The following is a 25,749-nucleotide window of genomic DNA, read 5'->3' as shown; positions in this document are numbered from 1 at the left end:
ATTCACTTTCTGTGAATTTTGCCGAATTTCCAAATATTGCCGAAAAACATGACTGAAACTGCCTTGCTTGTTCAGATCAGCCACTTTGAGTTGAAAATTGAATGCCTTCCGTTTAAAATCTTGGAAAAGTATTTTCTAGGAACTTTTAGTACTTTGAAACTAGTTTCCAACGGTGTAAAATTTTTTATTTTTGGACTTACCAAACTCAAGATTTGATTTTTCCAAAGATTGTCGTGCAAAGCTGAAATTTCCCGATTTCTTATAAAAATGAGTTTTTGAGAACTCGTTACTCTTTCTTAATATTGATTGATTTTTTTAAACTCGATTTCATGGAGGAAATCAGTTTCCCTTGTATTATTAAACCCTCATTTTTGAATCTCGATTTTCGAGATATTGAGGCCTTTCGAGACATTGTTTTAATTTGAAAACGAACGTACATCCTTCCTTGTTTGGCAAGGAGTTTGTAAGTAATTATGGGTAATAGTCAATTATTATGTTTCCAGGCGCTCAAGAGGATCTTGAATAGAATACCGGAGACGACCATTAAAGAACTTTTGCACTTACTCCCTCATTGTGATTTGGTGAGTGTCAAGTGCATGACTTGTTGCTGTAGACACCAAATTTTTAAGAAATTTTGTTTGCTATTATTTCTATTTTTGATTAATTTCATTTTATTTTTATTTTTATTTTCTAAGTCATTTTATCATTTAATTAAACTTTAATCATTTAATTTTTAATTTCATTTGTTCCGATGTTAGGGTTTTACTTTATTTATTTTATTTTTTTTTTGCACATAAGCCTATTTTTGGAGGATGAGATCTTAGCCCTTCATCTTAGGTTTAGTTCTTCTTTGGGGTGCCTTTAAAATAGAAACAGCCGCAAGAGAGAGTGGGGGGAAGGTTTTTGTCTGGGGGGAGCTACGGCTAAAAAACACAAGAACAGAGGAATAGAAAAGCAATAGGGACGGCGGAGAAAGACAGAAAGAGGAGAGCTGGAGAGGATGTGAAAGATGCAGCTTCGGTGGCAACAAGGAGCTCTATGCTAAGGCCTTTCATGACCTGAACCCGCAGGCCATTTTTGGCAACTAGGAGTCTGTCTAAGCTAGAGAGGGAAGTTGGAAAAACAAAAGAAACAGAGGAAGAATGATCGGGGCTTGTGGCTGAGAAAGGCAGAGTAAAAGGGAGGAAGAGCCAAAGGAAGGCTGAAAAACAAAGGGGGACAATTAGATAGGAGGCTTCGTCGGAGGCTAGAAAAAAAAACAAAAAAGAAAAGAAAGAAGAGAGTCGGACGGACTGAAAAATGGGGGTTGAAGGCAATCGAGAGAATTAGAAACAAGGAGATAAGGAGCGGCGGACTGGGCTTCGGCTAGAAAAAACAGAAACTGAGAGGGAAGAGCTACGACCCAGAAGAGAAACAGGAGGAAGAATCAGGCCACCACCAGTTCGTGTCCGCTGCCGCTGCTGTCCGCCATCGCCATCAACCGCCTGCTCAAGAACCGGAGTCACCACCACCAGAATTCATCGTCCTCGCCTGCGGATCTTTACGAAGCAAGAGCACTGTAAGTCGACCCTTGTTCTTTGAATTTCAGTTCTTTCTCGAGCCTTCAGAGCAGGGTTGCCGTGACTTTGTTCATTGTGATTTTATTGCTGTTTGTTTACAGTTTTAGAAGATACATGCTCTATGTGTCGGATGGTCTGCATTCTTGTGTTTCTGACAAATTTTGGGCTAGTCGCAGCCTTCAATTTGAACAAAAATCAATGATATTTTGATGTTCGTTTGGTGTTCGATGAAATACCCAACTGAATGTTATGCCCGGAAAATGACTTGTCTGCGTTTGTGCATGTGAAGAAACAAATGGACAGCAATTTCAATGTTTTTCAGAACATAATGGTTGATTTCTATGGTAGAAAGAAGAATTTTGATCCTGATATGTCAGCATGCGATACTGTCTCTGTTTTCCGTTTCTGGTTCTGCCTTTTCCCTTTGTATGGATGCGAATTAATGGCCTGAAATTTGTATAAGAGGGAGTTTGTGAGTTGCATCTTGGAGATTTGTCGGAATTGAATTTTCTGGTATTCATTCGTAGACAAAGCAAGATGAAAACAGTCGGATGTTTGAACTTGTTTTGGAGAAGACGATTGCTTGTACAAGTTCTGCGATTTCAGTCCCTCCATTTTCATTTTGTTTGTAATGTAACCCCAGAATTTTGGAACTGCATAGCTTGACCCCAAAATGTTCATAATTCTTTCAATTAGATCCCTAACCCTTAATCTTCCCTCTTGTTCTGATATGACTTAGAAAATTGGAAAGAGTGAACTTGTTTCTTCCTTAATCATCTTTTAATATGCATAAGTAGTCTTTTAGCTTGATTATTTTCTTGTTTTTAGGTCATAATTGTGGCTTAATATTTTTAGTTGATTTGTTTATCTTGTTGGGTTTAGTGGTATGGTTTAGAGTTTGGGTAATAACATTTTTGGGTTTGGCTAATGGGTTGTTGGGTTATTTCGTTGGGTTTTGGTTTGGGCTAGAGAGTCGAGGTCCATCAGTTTTGTGGGCTAAATTTGGGTCCAAGTAATAAAATGGCCCATTCCTTTTGTTTGGAATTTCCGTTGGGCTAGGAGGAGTTTTGGCCCACGAAATGAATAAAATGGCCCAATGGCCTGTTTTGCCAAGAAGCCTGATGACAAAATTTCACTCCAGCCCCTGACTTTCGAGTGCTTTCACTATGGCCCCAACAACTTTCAATTTCATTCAATTGGGTCCTTACTTTAATTGCAAATGAGTCCTTGAGCTTTATTTTTCTTTAATAAATAAATATGCATGTAAACGTGCACGTATTGATTCAATTGAAGTTCGAATGAAAGTTCTACCTGAAGATGATTGTCTGCATTTGCATGTGAAGAAATCAGATAACTCAGTCAGTTCGTTCCCTTGTGATTGAGAGAATTTTGATGTATTGCTGTCTTGCATTTTGCCATTCCTTTTGCCTCCATCGTATGAATTCGAATTAAGTTTAAAAGGGGAATTTTTTGCGGGTTTCATTTGTCTGATTGAAGATGCTTGGAATTGAAACTAAATTTCTGATATTGTTGACCGAAAGAAAGCAGCGATGTTGATCTGATGTTGAATTCATTTGGGGAAGATGAATACTTGCTTAAGTTGGAATTTCAGACTCTATTTTCTTTTTGTTTCGTGATTTAGTCCTGAATTTTTTGAGCTTCATAATTTGCCTCCAACACCTGCATAAGTCCTTCATTAGGTCCCTGCTTTGGTTGCATTTGAATCCCTCGAATTTCCCCTATTTTGATATGGCCTAAACCCTTTTGTAATTAAACCAATTTTGCCCTTTTAGACTTTAATTATCCTTTCATTTTTTAAGTAGTCTTTTGGGTGGATTAATTCTTGATTTTAGATCATAATTGTGGCTTGATAATTTTATTTGATTTGCTAATCTTGTTGGGTTTAGTTTTATGAGTTGGGTTTTTGGGTATTAATATTTGGTTGGGTTTGAAAAGTGGGCGTAATTTCTTTTGTTTGGATTTCTGGTTTGGGCTTAAGAGGTGAAGCCCACTCTTTTGGTTGAATTTGCTTTGCTGGAAAGTGAAGGCAAGCCCATCTGTTTCTTTGATTTTTTTTTCATCGGGCTTAAGGGAGCTTTGGCCCAAACAAACAAATAAAATGGCCCCATGGCCTGGTCCATTAAGAAACCAGAGAACGCATTTGCAGATCAGTCCCTGTACTTTTCTTTAATTTCACTGTGGCCCTGGATATTTTCAACTACTTTCAATTCGGTCCTTACTTTAATTGCAAATAAGTCCTTGAACTTTATTTTTCTTTAATTTTGGCCCCAAAATTTTGTCAATCTTTGCAATCAAGTCCTTTCTTCTCTTGACTTCTTAAATGTGGTTTGTTGACATGATTTAATTGATTCAAAGTCATGTTTATTTTTATCCTTTGTGATTATTTATCAAATAAATTGGTGCCTTGACCCTTTTTATTGTTTTGAAGCTAATATCTCATTTACTCGATTTCCATGGCAAGGAAGGTAACTTCTATATTCTTGAGTTATTTTTCCTACGTGCTCCTACGTGTTATGTGAATATACATGTCTACTTTGCTTTCCTAGCCTTTCTTTAATTTCTTTTATTTATGTCATTTACTTTTGCTTTTTATTTAAGTTATTCTTTATGGGGTATGTGTACACCTCTTGGCTTGTAATAGATAGGGCTTGGAGGAGCATTCGATGAAGACCTGTTGAAGACATGTGCCTAGCTAGCAAATGTAATAGTTAGGGCCTTAATTGCTTTGTGTGACTTGCATGCTTAAGTGCTACGTGTTAACTTGCTTTATTAGGCCCTTGCATCTAGTCGAGCATGCTAAATGTTATGTGCTATGTGTTTATAAGTGTTTGGCATGTCTACTCGCTTTCCATAGCCTGAATGAATGTGATGGGTGAATGTACGTTTCCACTAGTCCAACGCTAGTCGGAATTCATAGAATGGGCTAGTCCAACGCTAGACCCTTAGAGATTTCCCCTCGTTAGTACATGTTTGCATGTCATGCATTCTTTTTAGTTTTATCATTTTGCATGCCCCTCGAAACCCTTTTCCCTCCATTTTAGGATTTTTGCATTTTATGCTAGTTATAGGGTTCATTTGCTTGAAAGTCCCCTTAAATATGGGATATAGACGAGTGTGGCTTTTTCTAAAGCCTTAGCACGCTTGTATCCTCTCTATAAAAGGGCAAATTGAGTCACGATTTAGGTCTCCCCGTACCCAATATGCATGAATTCCCGAGCCTCATGCATTCTCAATCCACTCTATCATCACACTTTCACTTTTGTCTCATTTGCACACAAGCACCTTTTTATCCCTTCACTTGCACACAAACACTTGTAAATACATTTGCACACCTCCACTTACATCCTATTATTTTTATTATTTTTCTCACTTCACATATTCTCACATTGCATACATGCATTCCATTCATTTGCATCCCACTCGCATTATTCGTGACTTCTTCAAAGGATCGTTATTGGGCTTCACAATTAATGTGATTGGCACCACTCAACCTTTGAAGAGAAATTTCCCCCAATACCCCTAGGTCTAGGGTTTGCATCCATGTAGTGCATCCAAATGTAATAAATTCTTTGGTTAAAACAAGAAAATCTTTGATTAAATCACGCAACTAGCCTTGGCTAGGTCGAAGGGGTGCCTTGGATTTTATCCTTGCCTTCCCCTTCGTCAAATGTGACTCCCGAACCTTTTTCGTTGGTTTTCGTGGACTAGGAGTCGTTTAAAAGGGGTTTCTTACTACTTTTTCCTATTTTTCTTTTAAAATTCATTTTTAGGTGACTTGGTACACATTAACCCATTACCAAGTGGCGACTCCGATTTTGATTTCAAAAACCCTTTTTAAACTACATTTTGGGTCAAATCGTCGCATTCTCAAACCCCCATTTAGACCCATTTTTCTTTTAAATCAAAATTCATTTTCCAACCACAAATTGAATAAAAAAAAAACATTTTTTCAAACCATTTATTTATTTATTTATTCAAAAAAATGGGGCGCGACAGTTGGCGACTCCACTGGGGAATTCCTAAGTGGGTCCGAGCATTTGATTTGGCTATTCTTTTCCCTTTTCTACCCTTTTTATGCATAGCATTTGGATATTAGGGTTGCATTTTCCATTTTAGGACTTTTTGCCTCGCGTGCGTATCATGCTATTCCCTCACTCACGTATGTACGATTGGTTGTTTGGATGTATGTTGTACTTGTTTTATCTCGCGTTTTGCATTGCATTTGGGGGGGTGTGTGTCACCTTTAGAGTCTCGCGTTGGTTCTCAACCCTTTCCCTCAAATAGGGAACACTTCATACGTGCACGTTTATTTACTGTTATCCCATTTTATTTTATTTTATTTTCGTGGGCTCTTTCCCACACCGCCTTGTAGGATTAGGAATGGTTTCTCTAGGTATGTGGATGGTGTGCTCTGCGCCCATAGCAGTACCTAGGGGACCGCTCGAGCCACCGACCAAGCGTCTTGGGATTGATGACCCATTCCCTTAGGTCTGAAGGCTTGGGGACCTTTTTAAACCTTATCGAGTCTAGTCGCATTAGTGAGCCCCAACCTCATGCATCCATGTTAGAGTTTTCCTAGGTTAGAGTCAGCCTCACCCTTTTAAGCACATTAGGCACGAGGGAAGGGGTTCCACCCCTTTTACTTGCTTTTATTGTATTTCTTTTCTTAATTGCTCCCAATGTGTTATGTGTACTATCAATTGCACTAACCATTTCTTTGTTTTCTTGGCCTGCATTCATGTGCCATAGCAATAAGAGGGCTCTTTGGCACTCTTTTAGTGACTTACCCACTAGATAACTCACATGTTTAAATTTCAGTCATTACACTTAATTTTCAATAAGTACATTTCATTTTAGACCTTTTCCCCCCGATGCATTATTTATGTCCTTTAGGCCATATTTGTCACATGTTTACATCGCTTTAATAAATGGCATCATGCATAAACTCTAGAAGGGAATGCCATTTAGGGGATCCCACGTTAGGAATAAACCACCTTATGTCTCGGATACTTAATCCAAGGAGACTTGCACGTTTACATTTTGTACCATCCGAAGGGGTAGTGCACGAGATAAGGTAGGATCCGATCATTTTCGAGAGCGATCTTTGGAATATGAGCGTCTAATAATCACCTTTTGGCCATTTTATCAAATTGGTAAAAATCCCTTGCAAAAAGGACATTAACTTGAAGAAATTCACAAATAATTCCTCGCTATTGAGATGATGAATGAACTGAGGCCAAAATTTGATTTTAGAAGGCTCATAGACTAATGCATCAAGCCATTCAGTCCATTGGATCATTTGATTCATCAATTTCATCCAGTCCATTTTATCAATTTGTTCAATTTTAGGGCAATTTAATCGATTTTGAATTCATTTGAATAGTTTACCCATTCTTAGGTCAAATCTAGTCAAATTTGAATAAATCATCCGATCCATTGGACCGATTTGCCTAGTTTTAGGGCAATTTGGTCGGTTTTAAATAAATCATCATTTCGCTCGATCTGTTTGATCATTTGACTTCATTCAATTCATTTGATTGGTTTAATTCATTTTTTGGGTTATCCATTCAATTTTGAATAAATAATCAAATTTCATTCAATGCATTTGACCATTTTACCCTTTTTTTTAAGGTGATTCGGTCAATTTTTGAATAAATCATCAATTTCATCCAACCCAGTCAACTAATTAGGGTTTTAATTTCAAATTAAGAAACCTAGTTGTTTTAAGAAAATCACCCATTGCATTTGGATGAACTAGGGTTTTGATCTGTGTTAGGAGATTTCAGATTCCTTCAATCACAAGCTCGTCAAAGTTAAATTAATTTGTATAAATTCTTGTGCCAATCAAAACCAATCATTCATTCGGAGTTGTCCTCATTTTGTTGGAGAGCTCCCGCCGTTCAATTGGTCCAAAATTTCCAAATCACTTTCTAATCAAATGCCAATAAGTTGATCGGATTCATCAGGTATGGTATAGTGCCTACCCTAGAGGATTGCATTTTCATGCTAGACCTACCCTTGGCATAAAAAGGGTTCCTCCATAGGACATGCATACCGACTTTTTATTCTTACTCACTGACTCTGGGTATTTTTCCTTTTGTTTTTCCCCTCCCCCTGCATTCATAAAAGTAAGTTCAATAAGGTGAAAAATATCTTTTCATATCTGATAACAATTTTAATCTGATAAGATTTGAAAATTACAAGTATTACTTGATTCTCAGGCAGGCCTTACAATGTGAATTCGAAAATTCATTTGAAAGCGCTCGCGCAAAACACCTGAGGGATTTCATTGCTCAAAGAAAAAGGGGCTATTAAGAGGGAAAAGTGTGTATACATGTGTAAAGGAGTTCCTTAGACTGTTTTTCATATGTATTACTTTTTAAAATTTTTCAAACATTGGCAATAATGAAGCTTTTGTTCAGACAATTATTTGTGTACATTTCATTCTTTATTGAGCTCATTAAGAGATTTCATGATGAATTTTGAGAAATAAGACCGAATTGAGAGTTTTTTTCAACCTCCAGCCTGAAAATTCGCAAGTGTATGCATTTTAGAATTCTTGTGTACACTAGATTGGTGATCCGAGCCACACAATAAGAGTGGAAAGGTCACTCAGAAGGCCCATGAGATACCTTTCTCCTTCACTTAACCCCAAAATAAAATCAGTCACATTGATTGATAAATTACAAATTGGGGCAACTTTTGCTTGAAAATGTCCACTGTGTCTAATTGTATTCAATTCACATCTAAGTGAAAGCAAAAAAGTGCATTATTCTTGTTTGTTTTGAAAATTTGGAATGATACTTTGAGCATTCGTTTCTCTACCTATACACATTTTATCATTTGCTCTCTCATTTGAGCCTATAAAAGAATAATTTCGTTTCAAATAAGTGCCTTGGTGATCACTACCATACATTGGGAAAATTTTCAAAAGGGAATGGATTCTCAACGAGCAATTCGTTTACTTGGTTGTCATGAGGCGTAAGAATGATACTTTGGCCATCGTTTCTACAACCTAAACACTGATCATCCCTTGCATCCTCATTTGAGCTAAAAATTGGTGGTTCTTTTCGAGTGCACATATGATCGCACCCCACATTGGGGAAGGAGATTGGGGAATTTTGAAAAAGAAAAAAGAAAAGGGGAAAAGCAAAAATGCTAGAAAAGGAGGGAACCGCAAATTGGGGAAATTTGATTCCACTTGGGTTCCAATTTTGAAAAAAGAAAGAAAAGGAAGAGTTTTGTCCGCGTGGATCGCCTATGTTTCACAAATATGGATGAACATGGGTCTTCCTCAATCAGTTAATTCAGATACATGCCAAAAATTTTCCATTAATGAAAGTTTCCTTTCAGAATTATTGTAAGGAACGGAAAAAAGGTCAGGCCCTCTTCTTTTCCGATCAAGCATCTATCCCTAATTATCCCTTTTGAGCCTTCAGAATGAAATACTTCGTTTGGCAACCCCTGAGAATCGCAAACCCCACACTGGGGCAAGTTTGAGTTGGAAAAGGAAAATTTCAAGAAGTGGAAAAAGTGAAAAGCCACAAAATCAAAAGACAAAGGAAGAAAAGAGAACCTCAGTTCAAAAATAAATTGGGAGAAATTTTGTGAAAGTTTCAAAGAAGGGCAAAAGGCCGAAAAGTCAAAAGAAGAAAGAAAATGAAAGTGAAAAGCCTCAATTGAGCATAAACTGGGGCAAATTCTGATTTAACCCTAAAATAGGGTTGGCCCAACAATGCGATCTCAGATTACTTAAACCACTTTTGAAATCTGCTTTCAAACCTTAACTTTTCTAAGCACCCCACCTGACCCCATTACAAAAGTCGAAAGTCCTGACTTCTGTTCTTTGCAATGGCCCTGTCAAGAAAATTTCTGATGCCGTAAAATTTTAGCTGTATTTCTGAATTGGTTGGGTATGGGGTTGACGCTACTCACTAAGAGAAAACCCACCAGGTCGAGGAGAAGAAAAGGAAAGCAAGAAAAGAAACTGCAAAAAAAAAAAAATCGACTATGAAATCCCTGGTGAATGATGAGAAAAATGCAAACAAAATCTGAGATCTTTGAGTTCAAAATGAGGGCAATTTTGAGAAAAATGCGATTTTCGGTGCAATGTCATTGAAAATTATTTCTTTAGCTATCGTTTTCAAGCCAAATTACAAGCTAATAAAGTCCATCGTTGACTTATTCCTTCATGACAACCCAAAGTGAGGATTATGCTCATAAGATATCCATCGATCACTCATGATCATAAGGGTGCAACCAGTTTTCGCATGTTTAGTTATCGCTTCCATCCATATTGTTGCAAGCCTATAAAGCTCATATGTGGACTACGTTTTCTTAAGAAATAAGGATGATAAACTCTTTGCTTTCACTAAGATGTGGTATAAAAAGGATTACATACAATTTGGGCACAAAATAAGACAAATCTTGACCTTCCATTTCCTTTAGCCATTTCCAAATCAGAAATAACACCCCACTCGATTAGCCCTGAAAAATGAGTCAACAAGAAGTGGTGAGCCGCTACTCTGGGCACCGATGCTAAAAGTGAGGATGAAAATTTGGTGTTATTCTGAGAGATTCATCATGAAATTTCTGCATGAACTCAACGTTCAAATTTCTTCACGTTGTATATGATTACTTTCTAAGTTTTGGAAAGTGCGATTTCTCTTGGTTCAAATAAATGGGGAACCATCTGAACAAATTTTTTGCAATCAAATGGGCCCATACTGGGGCGAAATTCTTATTTGCAAGATTTCGCAAAATAAGCCCACACTGGGGCAAATTTTTTTTTATAGCTCGTTTGAGGATTTCATCAAAGAGTCAAGCAAGACTTTCAAATCAATCACGCTACTCTTTCCATGAGTAGTAGTTGTATTAATTTTTAAAATAATTTAGGTGCGTGTTTTACTTTGGCAAACCCCCTGTGCAGGTATCCATGGCTGAAATCAACGAAGAAGCGTAAATCAAAATCTTATGAATCAAGGCCTCAAGGAGAAGCAACCATGCCGCGATGCCAATCAATTGATCGGTGGCACAATAATTGGTGGAAACTGGGGCAAATCATTTTTGAAAAAGATTTTCTCGAAAAATCAGAAAAATTCAAAAGTCAAAAAATAAAAAATCAAGTTCAAATTCTTGTTTCTTGGAAAATCAAATCTAATTTCTTGTTTTTTGACAAATCAAATTCAATTTCTTGACCAATTGGATGGCAGAACTGAGTTCTATCCCGCTGGCCGCTTATATCACGTTGGGGCTGGGTTTTATCCCGCCAACCTCGGCAGAACTGGGTTCTATCCCGCTGGCCGCTTAAATCACGTTGGAGCTGGGTTTTATCCCGGCCGCTTAAATCACGTTGGAGCTGGGTTTTATCCCGCCAACCTCGGCAGAACTGGGTTCTATCCCGCTGGCCGCTTAAATCACGTTGGAGCTGGGTTTTATCCAGCCAACCTCGGCAGAACTGGGTTCCATCCCGCTGGCCGCTTATATTACGTTGGAGTTGGGTTTTATCCCGCCAACCTCGGCAGAACTGGGTTATATCCCGCTGGCCGCTTATATCACGTTGGGCCTGGACTTGGTGCCGCCAACATCGCAAAGATCACGTTGGGCCTGGATTTTGTGCCGCCAACTCCACAAAGATCACGTTGGGCCTGGACTTGGTGCCGCCAACTCCACAAAGATCACGTTGGGCCTGGACTTGGTGCCACCAACATCACTTTATCACGTTGGGCCTGGATTTTGTGCCGCCAACTTCACAAAAATCACGTTGGACCTGGATTTTGTGCCGCCAACTCCACAAAGATCACGTTGGGCCTGGATTTTGTACCGCCAACTTCACAAAGATCACGTTGGGCTTGGTTTTCGTGCCACCAACTTCAAAAAAGTCACGTTGGGCCTGGATTTTGTGCCGCCAACTTCACAAAAGTCATGTTGGGATTGTTTTTCATTTCAACCACCGTTAGCATCGAGTCTATCTCACTAACGTGTGCGTTTTCATTCAACCACCGTTAGCATCGAGTCTATCTCACTAACGTGTGCGTTTTCATTCCACTACCGTTAGCATCGAGTCTATCTCACTAACGTGTGCGTTTTCATTCAACCACCGTTAGCATTGAGTCTATCTCACTAACGTGTGCGTTTTCATTCAACCACCGTTAGCATCGAGTTTATCTCACTAACGTGTGCGTTCGTATCCTACCACCGAGCAAGTCTTAGATTTAGCTCCTTCTGAGAAAATAAGTACTTAAGACTTTTATGGTCTATGTGTATCTCAAATGTCACCCCATACAGATAATGCCGCCACTTCTTTAGAGCAAACACAATGGTTGCAAGTTCTAAATCATGCGTTGAATAGTTTTGCTCATGAGATTTTAACTTCCGAGAAGCATAGGCAATTACATTCATATTTTACATTAAAACACACTCTAATCCTTCTCTCGAAGCATCGGTATAAACTATATAGCCATCCTTCTCATTTGGCAAAGCTAACACTGGAGCCATGGTCAATTGCTTCTTAAACTCTTGAAAATCATCTTCACACTTAGCATCCCAAATATATTTTCCTTGTTTCTTTGTCAAATTCGTTAGGGGTTCCGCAATTTTTGAGAAATTCTTTAAAAATCGACGGTAGTACCCCGCTAGACCCAAAAAGCTTCGAACTTCAGTAGGATTCTTCGGCCGTTTCCATTTGGCAACAGTTTTTACTTTAGCCGGATCTACAGTAAGTCCATCTTTTGATATTATATGGCCTAAAAACGTCCCTTTCTCTAGCTAAAATTCACACTTGCTAAACTTAGCAAACAACTGATGCTCTCTCAGGATTTACAATACTATTCTCAAGTGTTGCTCATGCTCCTCCTTTGTCTTAGAGTACACCAGGATATCATCAATAAATACCATCATGAACCTATCCAAATAAGGTTTAAACACTCGATGCATTAAATTCATAAATGCATCTGGGGCATTGGTTTAACCAAAAGGCATCACTGCAAATTCGAAATGCCCATATCGAGTGTTAAAGGCAGTTTTTGGCACATTCTCCTTCCTAATTCTCAATTGATAATATCCTTGTCGAAGATCTAACTTAGAAAACACCACAACCCCTTGTAGTTGGTCAAATAACTCGTCAATGTAGGGCAAATGATATTTATTCTTAATGGTCACTGCATTCAATCCTCGATAATCAATGCATAACCTCAAACTCTCATCCTTCTTTTTGACAAATAGCACTGGAGCGCTCCAAGGTGACTTGCTCTCATGTATAAATCCCCGTTCTAGCAAGTCTTGTAATTGCAATTTTAATTCCTTAAGTTCTGTGGGCACCATTCGATAAGGGATTTTTGAGATGGGAGTAGTTCCAGGTGCTAGATCAATCCTAAACTCGATTTCTCTCTCGGGTGACAATGACACCAATTCATCGGGGAACACATCTGAATATTCACTTATCACCGGCATATCTTCTAGTTTCACCTTTTCTTTTGGGGTGTTAACTAGGAAAGCTAGATACCCCTATGTCCCATTACTTAGCAATTTTCTAATCCTAATTTCCGAAATAATGGCAGATGAGACTAGAATACCCCTTACGTCTAGTTTTAGAGTTGCCTCACCGGGTATGCAAAACTCGACCACTTTTGTTCGACAATCTACTCAAGTATGATAACGAGCTAACCAATCCATTCCTATAATAACGTCATACCCTTTAATAGCTAGACTTATAAGGTCAACTACCAATTTTCACTCACCAACCCAAATATCGCAGTTTCTATACACCTCGTTGGCAAGTAAAGATTGGTTACCCGTACATGTTTTTACTTCTAAGTCATATGGTAGCCTCTCGATCTTCACATCGATTCCACACATGAAAGTAGGATTGACAAAAGAATGCATAGCACCAGGGTCTATCAAAATTGACAAAAGATTACGTAGCACCAGGGTCTATCAAAATCTTGGCCAAACGATGAAAAACAGGAATCGTACCTTCCACTATCTCTGATGGTTCAGGTATCGCCTGTTGGTCCAAGGCGTACACCTTAACTGGCACCTTTGGCCTAGTCCCTCCTACGGTAGTCAGTTTAGGGTTTGATCGGTCAGCTGGTTGGGCATCTATGAGGACTCATGTTTTTCTTTCTAAAATAGTTATTTTTATGATTATTTATCCTAGTATTAGTTAATTATATTATCGTTATATGAATTCTTTTAAGTTTTGTTTTATTGTTTTATCGCGCGTGAATCAGAAGCTCGCGTACTTCGCATCAAACAATTAAATGAAGATTTTAGAAACTTATACTAAACTACTAAGAGTGAATAATTATAGTGTTAAAAGAATTACATTGGAGGTTTAGTGCACAAGTGTAACAAACAAGAGAGAAAATGGTGGTATGACACCCGCACGCGACACTATTTGTAGTTGACTTTTGTACAATTTTTGGCCACAAATTCCTCAAGCTTCCAAAGGAAGCTTCACAACACAAAACACTCTCTCTCCTCACTCCATAGTTCGGCCGAAAACAGCAAGGGAAAAGAAGAGAAAAGCTCCACTCCATCTCACTTCATCTTGCTTCCATTTGCTTCACAAATCACCATCCAACTCACATATCACTTGGAGATTAACTTGAGCTTGGAGGAAGGTTTCATCTTGGGGGATTTCTTGGAAGTTTAGTGGTGAAAAATTCTGATTTCTACAAGGGTTAGAGGTAAACCCATCAACTCTTCTAATCTCTCCATTTAATACAAGATTTACGGTTGGATTTGCAAGGGTTTGAACCCTAAGCATGAAACTAGGTAGAGGACTTGAGAAACCCGTTTTATTTTGCTTTAATCTTAGGCTAGCGGACTTGATGAGGCCTTTAGGTAGCTGTCTTGAGGATTAAATGCTTGATTAATGTTGTTTATGTGTTATACGAGATGATCTTGGTTAGAAAGTGAAGGAAGAATCGAAGGAAGAATGGAAGTGCAAGCTGGCCGAATCTGTCCAGTGAATTTCGTGCATGCATTTCAAATTTTTGTTGGTTGTTTGGCTATGGAATTGGTTTATATATGTTGTATATTGTGTATAGAAAGTGTCTACCAAAAATCATTTGATTTGGTTGAGCAAAACTTGAAATTTCGGAATCGGAAGAAATCTGGAAAACGTGTTCGGACTGTCCGAACAGTGTACCTTTGATCGAACATAACTCTTTTGTACAAAATTTGAAATCAAGTGTTGTTTATAGCATTTGAAACTAGACAATTGTAGCTTTCCAACGGTATAAAATTCACCTTCTAGTTTGAACTGAGTGAGCCGTAGTGATTCGGTAAAATTTACTGTCCTGTTCTGATGGTCTGTCCGAGAGGAATGGAGGAGCTACATCTTGTGGCTCTATTTTCTCTCACATGTGGACTGATTTTGAGAACATTTTCTCTGATGAAATGTGGAATTTTGAATCTAGTTTCCAACGCCACCAACCATTCCCAATTTGGACTTGTGTCGAGTGAGATGTGGTCTGATTTTGAAAGTGCAACAAAGCTGGAAATATGGAAATCTTGCTCTTCTTGCTAGCCGAATGGTTAGGTTTGGTTTGGGACGTTTTGTTTAGAAAATTTTGGTGTCAATTACCTACCAATTACGTATTATATGTTCATAGGACCTTGGTTTCAAAAATGAATGGAATTGGGACTGATTTCATGGTGCAAAATGTTTGAAAAGGAAAGAAAAGCAAGAGGACAGATTTGCTTTGAGAATTTCCTAAACTTTGGTAGTTTTGTTAACTACCTTCCCACATGATTTTTTGCGTGAAATTTGATAGAGAAATAGTCCTCATATGGAAGTTTAAGTATACCAAATTTGGTATTATTCTAAGACCATTTCGATACCCAAATGATGTCCCAAAGTTTGCTTTTCAAATCTGAAAAATTTCCTGATCAGTGTTCAAATTCCAGCCGACTTTAGACTACTATATATTGACGCTCAAAACTCCAAATTTAGTTTCGATTGTTGTGTTTGAAACCTTGTTTGGAATTCATATTGTGTTACCAATTTCAAAGGCTAATTCACTTTCTGTGAATTTTGCCGAATTTCCAAATATTGCCGAAAAACATGACTGAAACTGCCTTGCTTGTTCAGATCAGCCACTTTGAGTTGAAAATTGAATGCCTTCCGTTTAAAATCTTGGAAAAGTATTTTCTAGGAACTTTTAGTACTTTGAAACTAGTTTCCAACGGTGTAAAATTTTTTATTTTTGGACTTACCAAACTCAAGATTTGATTTTTCCAAAGATTGTCGTGCAAAGCTGAAATTTCCCGATTTCTTATAAAAATGAGTTTTTGAGAACTCGTTACTCTTTCTTAATATTGATTGATTTTTTTAAACTCGATTTCATGGAGGAAATCAGTTTCCCTTGTATTATTAAACCCTCATTTTTGAATCTCGATTTTCGAGATATTGAGGCCTTTCGAGACATTGTTTTAATTTGAAAACGAACGTACATCCTTCCTTGTTTGGCAAGGAGTTTGTAAGTAATTATGGGTAATAGTCAATTATTATGTTTCCAGGCGCTCAAGAGGATCTTGAATAGAATACCGGAGACGACCATTAAAGAACTTTTGCACTTACTCCCTCATTGTGATTTGGTGAGTGTCAAGTGCATGACTTGTTGCTGTAGACACCAAATTTTTAAGAAATTTTGTTTGCTATTATTTCTATTTTTGATTAATTTCATTTTATTTTTATTTTTATTTTCTAAGTCATTTTATCATTTAATTAAACTTTAATCATTTAATTTTTAATTTCATTTGTTCCGATGTTAGGGTTTTACTTTATTTATTTTATTTTTTTTTTGCACATAAGCCTATTTTTGGAGGATGAGATCTTAGCCCTTCATCTTAGGTTTAGTTCTTCTTTGGGGTGCCTTTAAAATAGAAACAGCCGCAAGAGAGAGTGGGGGGAAGGTTTTTGTCTGGGGGGAGCTACGGCTAAAAAACACAAGAACAGAGGAATAGAAAAGCAATAGGGACGGCGGAGAAAGACAGAAAGAGGAGAGCTGGAGAGGATGTGAAAGATGCAGCTTCGGTGGCAACAAGGAGCTCTATGCTAAGGCCTTTCATGACCTGAACCCGCAGGCCATTTTTGGCAACTAGGAGTCTGTCTAAGCTAGAGAGGGAAGTTGGAAAAACAAAAGAAACAGAGGAAGAATGATCGGGGCTTGTGGCTGAGAAAGGCAGAGTAAAAGGGAGGAAGAGCCAAAGGAAGGCTGAAAAACAAAGGGGGACAATTAGATAGGAGGCTTCGTCGGAGGCTAGAAAAAAAAACAAAAAAGAAAAGAAAGAAGAGAGTCGGACGGACTGAAAAATGGGGGTTGAAGGCAATCGAGAGAATTAGAAACAAGGAGATAAGGAGCGGCGGATTGGGCTTCGGCTAGAAAAAACAGAAACTGAGAGGGAAGAGCTACGACCCAGAAGAGAAACAGGAGGAAGAATCAGGCCACCACCAGTTCGTGTCCGCTGCCGCTGCTGTCCGCCATCGCCATCAACCGCCTGCTCAAGAACCGGAGTCACCACCACCAGAATTCATCGTCCTCGCCTGCGGATCTTTACGAAGCAAGAGCACTGTAAGTCGACCCTTGTTCTTTGAATTTCAGTTCTTTCTCGAGCCTTCAGAGCAGGGTTGCCGTGACTTTGTTCATTGTGATTTTATTGCTGTTTGTTTACAGTTTTAGAAGATACATGCTCTATGTGTCGGATGGTCTGCATTCTTGTGTTTCTGACAAATTTTGGGCTAGTCGCAGCCTTCAATTTGAACAAAAATCAATGATATTTTGATGTTCGTTTGGTGTTCGATGAAATACCCAACTGAATGTTATGCCCGGAAAATGACTTGTCTGCGTTTGTGCATGTGAAGAAACAAATGGACAGCAATTTCAATGTTTTTCAGAACATAATGGTTGATTTCTATGGTAGAAAGAAGAATTTTGATCCTGATATGTCAGCATGCGATACTGTCTCTGTTTTCCGTTTCTGGTTCTGCCTTTTCCCTTTGTATGGATGCGAATTAATGGCCTGAAATTTGTATAAGAGGGAGTTTGTGAGTTGCATCTTGGAGATTTGTCGGAATTGAATTTTCTGGTATTCATTCGTAGACAAAGCAAGATGAAAACAGTCGGATGTTTGAACTTGTTTTGGAGAAGACGATTGCTTGTACAAGTTCTGCGATTTCAGTCCCTCCATTTTCATTTTGTTTGTAATGTAACCCCAGAATTTTGGAACTGCATAGCTTGACCCCAAAATGTTCATAATTCTTTCAATTAGATCCCTAACCCTTAATCTTCCCTCTTGTTCTGATATGACTTAGAAAATTGGAAAGAGTGAACTTGTTTCTTCCTTAATCATCTTTTAATATGCATAAGTAGTCTTTTAGCTTGATTATTTTCTTGTTTTTAGGTCATAATTGTGGCTTAATATTTTTAGTTGATTTGTTTATCTTGTTGGGTTTAGTGGTATGGTTTAGAGTTTGGGTAATAACATTTTTGGGTTTGGCTAATGGGTTGTTGGGTTATTTCGTTGGGTTTTGGTTTGGGCTAGAGAGTCGAGGTCCATCAGTTTTGTGGGCTAAATTTGGGTCCAAGTAATAAAATGGCCCATTCCTTTTGTTTGGAATTTCCGTTGGGCTAGGAGGAGTTTTGGCCCACGAAATGAATAAAATGGCCCAATGGCCTGTTTTGCCAAGAAGCCTGATGACAAAATTTCACTCCAGCCCCTGACTTTCGAGTGCTTTCACTATGGCCCCAACAACTTTCAATTTCATTCAATTGGGTCCTTACTTTAATTGCAAATGAGTCCTTGAGCTTTATTTTTCTTTAATAAATAAATATGCATGTAAACGTGCACGTATTGATTCAATTGAAGTTCGAATGAAAGTTCTACCTGAAGATGATTGTCTGCATTTGCATGTGAAGAAATCAGATAACTCAGTCAGTTCGTTCCCTTGTGATTGAGAGAATTTTGATGTATTGCTGTCTTGCATTTTGCCATTCCTTTTGCCTCCATCGTATGAATTCGAATTAAGTTTAAAAGGGGAATTTTTTGCGGGTTTCATTTGTCTGATTGAAGATGCTTGGAATTGAAACTAAATTTCTGATATTGTTGACCGAAAGAAAGCAGCGATGTTGATCTGATGTTGAATTCATTTGGGGAAGATGAATACTTGCTTAAGTTGGAATTTCAGACTCTATTTTCTTTTTGTTTCGTGATTTAGTCCTGAATTTTTTGAGCTTCATAATTTGCCTCCAACACCTGCATAAGTCCTTCATTAGGTCCCTGCTTTGGTTGCATTTGAATCCCTCGAATTTCCCCTATTTTGATATGGCCTAAACCCTTTTGTAATTAAACCAATTTTGCCCTTTTAGACTTTAATTATCCTTTCATTTTTTAAGTAGTCTTTTGGGTGGATTAATTCTTGATTTTAGATCATAATTGTGGCTTGATAATTTTATTTGATTTGCTAATCTTGTTGGGTTTAGTTTTATGAGTTGGGTTTTTGGGTATTAATATTTGGTTGGGTTTGAAAAGTGGGCGTAATTTCTTTTGTTTGGATTTCTGGTTTGGGCTTAAGAGGTGAAGCCCACTCTTTTGGTTGAATTTGCTTTGCTGGAAAGTGAAGGCAAGCCCATCTGTTTCTTTGATTTTTTTTTCATCGGGCTTAAGGGAGCTTTGGCCCAAACAAACAAATAAAATGGCCCCATGGCCTGGTCCATTAAGAAACCAGAGAACGTATTTGCAGATCAGTCCCTGTACTTTTCTTTAATTTCACTGTGGCCCTGGATATTTTCAACTACTTTCAATTCGGTCCTTACTTTAATTGCAAATAAGTCCTTGAACTTTATTTTTCTTTAATTTTGGCCCCAAAATTTTGTCAATCTTTGCAATCAAGTCCTTTCTTCTCTTGACTTCTTAAATGTGGTTTGTTGACATGATTTAATTGATTCAAAGTCATGTTTATTTTTATCCTTTGTGATTATTTATCAAATAAATTGGTGCCTTGACCCTTTTTATTGTTTTGAAGCTAATATCTCATTTACTCGATTTCCATGGCAAGGGAGGTAACTTCTATATTCTTGAGTTATTTTTCCTACGTGCTCCTACGTGTTATGTGAATATACATGTCTACTTTGCTTTCCTAGCCTTTCTTTAATTTCTTTTATTTATGTCATTTACTTTTGCTTTTTATTTAAGTTATTCTTTATGGGGTATGTGTACACCTCTTGGCTTGTAATAGATAGGGCTTGGAGGAGCATTCGATGAAGACCTGTTGAAGACATGTGCCTAGCTAGCAAATGTAATAGTTAGGGCCTTAATTGCTTTGTGTGACTTGCATGCTTAAGTGCTACGTGTTAACTTGCTTTATTAGGCCCTTGCATCTAGTCGAGCATGCTAAATGTTATGTGCTATGTGTTTATAAGTGTTTGGCATGTCTACTCGCTTTCCATAGCCTGAATGAATGTGATGGGTGAATGTACGTTTCCACTAGTCCAACGCTAGTCGGAATTCATAGAATGGGCTAGTCCAACGCTAGACCCTTAGAGATTTCCCCTCGTTAGTACATGTTTGCATGTCATGCATTCTTTTTAGTTTTATCATTTTGCATGCCCCTCGAAACCCTTTTCCCTCCATTTTAGGATTTTTGCATTTTATGCTAGTTATAGGGTTCATTTGCTTGAAAGTCCCCTTAAATATGGGATATAGACGAGTGTGGCTTTTTCTAAAGCCTTAGCACGCTTGTATCCTCTCTATAAAAGGGCAAATTGAGTCACGATTTAGGTCTCCCCGTACCCAATATGCATGAATTCCCGAGGCTCATGCATTCTCAATCCACTCTATCATCACACTTTCACTTTTGTCTCATTTGCACACAAGCACCTTTTTATCCCTTCACTTGCACACAAACACTTGTAAATACATTTGCACACCTCCACTTACATCCTATTATTTTTATTATTTTTCTCACTTCACATATTCTCACATTGCATACATGCATTCCATTCATTTGCATCCCACTCGCATTATTCGTGACTTCTTCAAAGGATCGTTATTGGGCTTCACAATTAATGTGATTGGCACCACTCAACCTTTGAAGAGAAATTTCCCCCAATACCCCTAGGTCTAGGGTTTGCATCCATGTAGTGCATCCAAATGTAATAAATTCTTTGGTTAAAACAAGAAAATCTTTGATTAAATCACGCAACTAGCCTTGGTTAGGTCGAAGGGGTGCCTTGGATTTTATCCTTGCCTTCCCCTTCGTCAAATGTGACTCCCGAACCTTTTTCGTTGGTTTTCGTGGACTAGGAGTCGTTTAAAAGGGGTTTCTTACTACTTTTTCCTATTTTTCTTTTAAAATTCATTTTTAGGTGACTTGGTACACCTTAACCCATTACCAAGTGGCGACTCCGATTTTGATTTCAAAAACCCTTTTTAAACTACATTTTGGGTCAAATCGTCGCATTCTCAAACCCCCATTTAGACCCATTTTTCTTTTAAATCAAAATTCATTTTCCAACCACAAATTGAATAAAAAAAAAAACATTTTTTCAAACCATTTATTTATTTATTTATTCAAAAAAATGGGGCGCGACAGTTGCAATTATGTGAATTGCTTCTTATGGATTGAATGATTGATAATTGTTGAGGCGAGTGTGTATGTTATCGCACTCGTTCTCTTTCAACTGATTATATAACTAAATTGCTCATGACTGAATTGTAATTGATTGACTGGATGTCGTTTGGAGTGAATCTCCTCGACCTACAACTGAACTGGGGGACGCCCAAATCTCAATTGGCCGACCTTGCGACTCGAGCCAGCAAGGGCTTGGTTGAGAAGTTCGGTGAACCATGAGATAACTGTAAGCTTGATCCATTAAGAGATCTTGCTTGGCCTACTCGAGTAGTAGTACCTTTTTTAGAAGTGCAGGCCCGGGGCGGTTGAAATGGTGGACGGAACTGTGAAGAAAATGGAGTTCTACGGACTTAATGCCGACCCGGTTGATGGAATGTCATCGCGGGGAGGTATTTGATCGAGTCTTGGCATAGCAAGTGGAACCTAGCTCCTGAGAGCTCCTGTATCCTCATTGAATGTGTTTAATTGAAAATTGTGAATTGCTTGAATATTACAGTTTCATTTCTCGCTTAAATGCTATTGCTACTTGAACTATGTGTTTGCATGTTTTCTTGGCCTCATTGAGCATTAGCTCATACTATTAGATTTGTTTTCCTTAGCAGGGACGGTGATAGCATCATGGTACGTGGGCACGCCAACAATGGCTCGAGTGAACGAGGGGTTGAGGATCACATAAAAGCTTCAAGCGGACCCATTACTAGGGCTCGCGCAAAGAAACTTCGTGAGCAACTCAATGTACTTATTCAGGCCATACACAAGTCCTTTGAAGGATTCATACACTCAAGTGAAGGTGGCCGCGGTCCGGTAATGAGCATTGAAGCTACACCTGAGGATTAAGGTTTTTGCCAAACCCTAGCTTCCGTTTTAGCATCACAGTTAGTTATTTCCACATTAGTTGATTAGATTGAATAATTGGCTAAGTGCATGTTGCACGTAGAATCGCCAAGGGTAGGATTGCTATTTTGTTCATTATTATTTGCTAGAGTGGGCTGCCTAGGAAGGAAAGCCCACGTGAGGCCCAACCCATCGAGGGTTGAGTCCGTAGCTTCCGTTTCCGTTGTCGCCCCTTATTAGGGCCCATATCCACTGCACCCTTAGTCCTTTTTCTTACTAGATTAGGTTTTCACTTGTAGCCTATATAAGGCACCATATTACGTCAATGAAGGGTAGACACTTTTATCATAAAAATACTTGAGAGAATTTTCTCTATAGCTTTCGAGCAACCCTTGAACAACTTAGAGTTATACTCTAGTGTTCTTGTTCGGCTTATCAATTCAAGAATCGCACTTGAATTGTGGCGCCTTCTACACTTGCCTGAGGTTCGCTAATTCGTTTGATTACAGGTTGAAATAATATCAACAAATTCGTAGTCACGGGGATTAGAGGGGTCGTAGGGTTTCCGCTGCTACCGTCTTGTTCGTCGATCACAAATCCAACAAGCGATCTTGGGTCATGAATCTCCTTCTCCAACGAGATTCGTATCAGCTGGCATCAGAGCTAGCTTGTTAGTAACATCGTTTTATCCCTTTGTTTGTGTCTTAATTCGCGTTTTGAGTTTCCGTCTAGTTCGTTAAAATCCTGTCTGCAAGCTGCCGTGTTGTTACAATTCTGGTCAGCATGTTTTGGAATCTGTCTCTGGTGTCGTTATAACTTATGGAATTTCTGGAGTCAATTGTGTTGTGTCTGGTTTAGTTGTGTGTCGAATCCATCGTTGTCCATAAAAAAAAAAAAAAATTCCAGTCGCTAGCTTTTCTTTACCTTGGCTGTCCGCAAGTTTTTTTCCATCCCTGTCCACGTTGTTTTCTTTCGGTCACTAGTTGGCTCTAGTTTCTGTCCAGCTTCTGGTTTAATGCGTGTGGGGCCTTGTGTTGTTTGAATCGTGTACAAACAACCCAAAAAAAAAAGGAGAGGTCAGTAGCTTTTTTTTTTTGTTTTCCCTTGCTTGTTCCGTAGCTGTCCGCAATTTCCAGGTTGTGTGCATCGTGTCTTGCGTTAGTTCCAGATTTGTGTCACCACGTTTTGTGCCTAGCAATTATTTATTGTTGTCCAGGCTCTTTTTCTTTGCTGGTTATTGTGTCCTGCCCAGAAAACAGAAGGAAAAAGAAAAAAAAAAGGAAAGAGAGTAACATACCTTATTGTGTCGTTGCTGGGATATACCTTGTGGGGACTGCCGAACTTATTTGCTTTGAACCTTGAGCTTTTGTGTGTGCCTTGCTAATCTTGGATACCAAAGCATAAGTTGGGAAGTTCTTGAGCATCTTGATCTAAACTCTTGAAGCTCTTGGTTCCACCAACTCTGATTTGGCAATTCTTGAATTACAAAGCCACGGGATTCTTGAAACTTGAAGGGACTTTCGATCTTGTTTGCAAATCTGGAACTTGATCTGAAGCTTCAAATACCTGGAACTGAACCTGAGTTCTTGGAACGCAACTTAGTGAGCCACAAAAAGAAAGAAAGAAACAAAAAAAAAAGGAAGATAGTATCGGCTCTAGTAGTTTCCTAATTGGAAACCAATTCCCAACCTTGCCACTATTACCAATTCCAATTCTCCTTGGAATAGCGGCTACCAAGAAACATTGGCCAGACTCCCAACCATTCTCAAAGCCTTCAACCGACATCACCAGCTCACCTCACACCGCAATTCAGTTCCCAAATTGTGAGCCAACCGATCTACAAACCAATTCCCTAAACAAGATCAACCGCCCACTAGCTCTTGTTCCCCACTTCGGTTACCACACTTGTGAACCGTTATCAATTACCATCAAGGAATACCACCTCCCTACTCCCTAAGCATTCCAAACAGCACCAATACCCCATAAAACCCCCAATCCGAACCCAAGGCAGTAGCAAGACCAGATTCCAGCACGCCAACGTCCATAGTGTCTCATCTAGGTTTCGTAAAATTCAGCTTTGAGTCGTTCATTGAGTCGTTCATTTTCTCCGTTCGACTAACACACATTTGGTAACCTTGGTTGGTAAGCTGACCGAGGAATCCAACACAAGCGAAAGAACCAACTTCCTTGTCGGTTAGGACCGTTGAGCATCGCTCGTAATTTTTTGTAGCTTTTGTGTCCAGTCTTTTTCTAATTTTTACTCTTGAATATATTCTACTACTCCATTCTTAGTGTCCTAATTTTGTTTTCCAAGAAAATTTCCACTCTTACGAACCTCAAATTCTAGCGTGAACTTGATTTTTACGCTGACTGTGAGCACTTGAGGAATTCTAATTTCTTCAAGGTTTTGCGAGAGGCTGTGAGGAAATTTTGGTGAGCTTATTAGAGTGATCTGAGTGACCATATACGAGTGTGAAAGTATACACTTAGGGAGTGAAGAAAAAAAAAAGAAGCAAAAGAAAACGTTACTTTTTTCCCCTATTTCCTTTTTCTTTGCTATTAACCCTTGCATGTACACTCGAGACTCCATGTCTATTGGAAACGAAGCAGTATCCCGTCCCATGAACTTTGAACAGATGATGGAGCAGATGGAGAGGCATTTTCAATGCATGTTAGAACCCATTCAAGATGAGTTGCTGCAACTCCGAGCGTCTGGGACACCAAAAACCTCTAAGTCCACGCGAAGGCGAAGGGACATGGAGGAGTCCAATGGTTCCAATAATGATGATGATGATGAGGAACCTTGAATTCGACCAAGGCAAAAGAACCAGGCTGGACATACCAATGTGTTCAAGGGAATCAAAATGAACATCCCTGAATTCAAAGGACGGTCCGACCCCGAGACCTCTCTCGAATGGTTATCCAAGATCGAAATGGTCTTTTCTTGCCAAAACTACACTGAGGAGCAAAAGGTGCAGTTGGCAACCATGGAATTCACTGAGTACGCGGTGGTTTGGTGGGACCAAATCAAGAAGTCTAGAAGGAGAAGTGGGCTACCTGAGCTCATTCCATGGCCCGAGCTTCGAGCCATGATGCGCACCCGCTTTGTACCTGGACATTATACTAGGGATTTGTACAATCGATTACAAACCCTAGTCCAGGGCAACCGGAGTGTGGATGAGTACCATAAGGAGATGGAGGTCCTGATGCTTAGAGCGGATGTCCAAGAGGATCCCGAAGCCACCATGGCGAGATTCCTGAATGGGTTGAGACCCGAAATTGCTGAATGAGTAGAACTTCAACATTATATAGAGTTGCATGAGTTTGTTGACAAGGCCATTAAGGTCGAGCAAAGGCTCAAGAGGAGGGGTAATACTCGAACGACTTTCGGCAATACCGCCTACTCTACCAACCGGCCATTCCAACCACGGAATGACTCTCGGCCTTCGCCAAATGCTCCTACACCAAAGCCGAGATTCGAGGGAGGTAAGGTGGGTAATCCGAATGTGGGAAAACCATCCTCTTCGATTCCAAAGTTTGAGGAGCCTAGGGCCCAAACTAGAGCTCGTGATACTCGATACTTCAAATGCCAAGGTAGAGACCATATTGCTAGCCAATGTCCCAATCAAAGGACTATAATTATGATGCAAAATGGTGAGATCGTGAGTGAGGACGAAGCTGAGTACGAAGGCATGC

The 25,749-nt window shown here is 39.0% G+C and overlaps 1 protein-coding gene and 2 long non-coding RNA genes across 3 annotated transcripts; all 3 read left to right on the top strand.

Annotated features, from left to right (window-relative positions):
* Positions 1 to 854: 854 nt before the first annotated feature.
* Positions 855 to 8,006, top strand: LOC140021649 (uncharacterized). The gene is made up of 2 exons (XR_011825552.1): positions 855 to 1,558; positions 1,661 to 8,006. It is a non-coding gene; the product is annotated as an uncharacterized lncRNA (long non-coding RNA).
* Positions 8,007 to 16,457: 8,451 nt separating this feature from the next.
* On the top strand, positions 16,458 to 20,708 carry LOC140021796 (uncharacterized). The gene is made up of 2 exons (XR_011825778.1): positions 16,458 to 17,161; positions 17,264 to 20,708. It is a non-coding gene; the product is annotated as an uncharacterized lncRNA (long non-coding RNA).
* Positions 20,709 to 24,917: 4,209 nt separating this feature from the next.
* On the top strand, positions 24,918 to 25,343 carry LOC140021277 (uncharacterized). Its single transcript, XM_072072041.1, has one exon. It carries the CDS (start codon positions 24,918 to 24,920, stop codon positions 25,341 to 25,343), a length of 426 nt encoding a protein of 141 aa, XP_071928142.1.
* Positions 25,344 to 25,749: the final 406 nt, after the last annotated feature.

The sequence above is a fragment of the Coffea arabica genome, chromosome 11e (assembly GCF_036785885.1).
Source record: "Coffea arabica cultivar ET-39 chromosome 11e, Coffea Arabica ET-39 HiFi, whole genome shotgun sequence".
In the NCBI taxonomy this organism is placed as follows: domain Eukaryota; kingdom Viridiplantae; phylum Streptophyta; class Magnoliopsida; order Gentianales; family Rubiaceae; genus Coffea; species Coffea arabica.
This window is presented reverse-complemented; position numbering and strand designations above follow the sequence as displayed.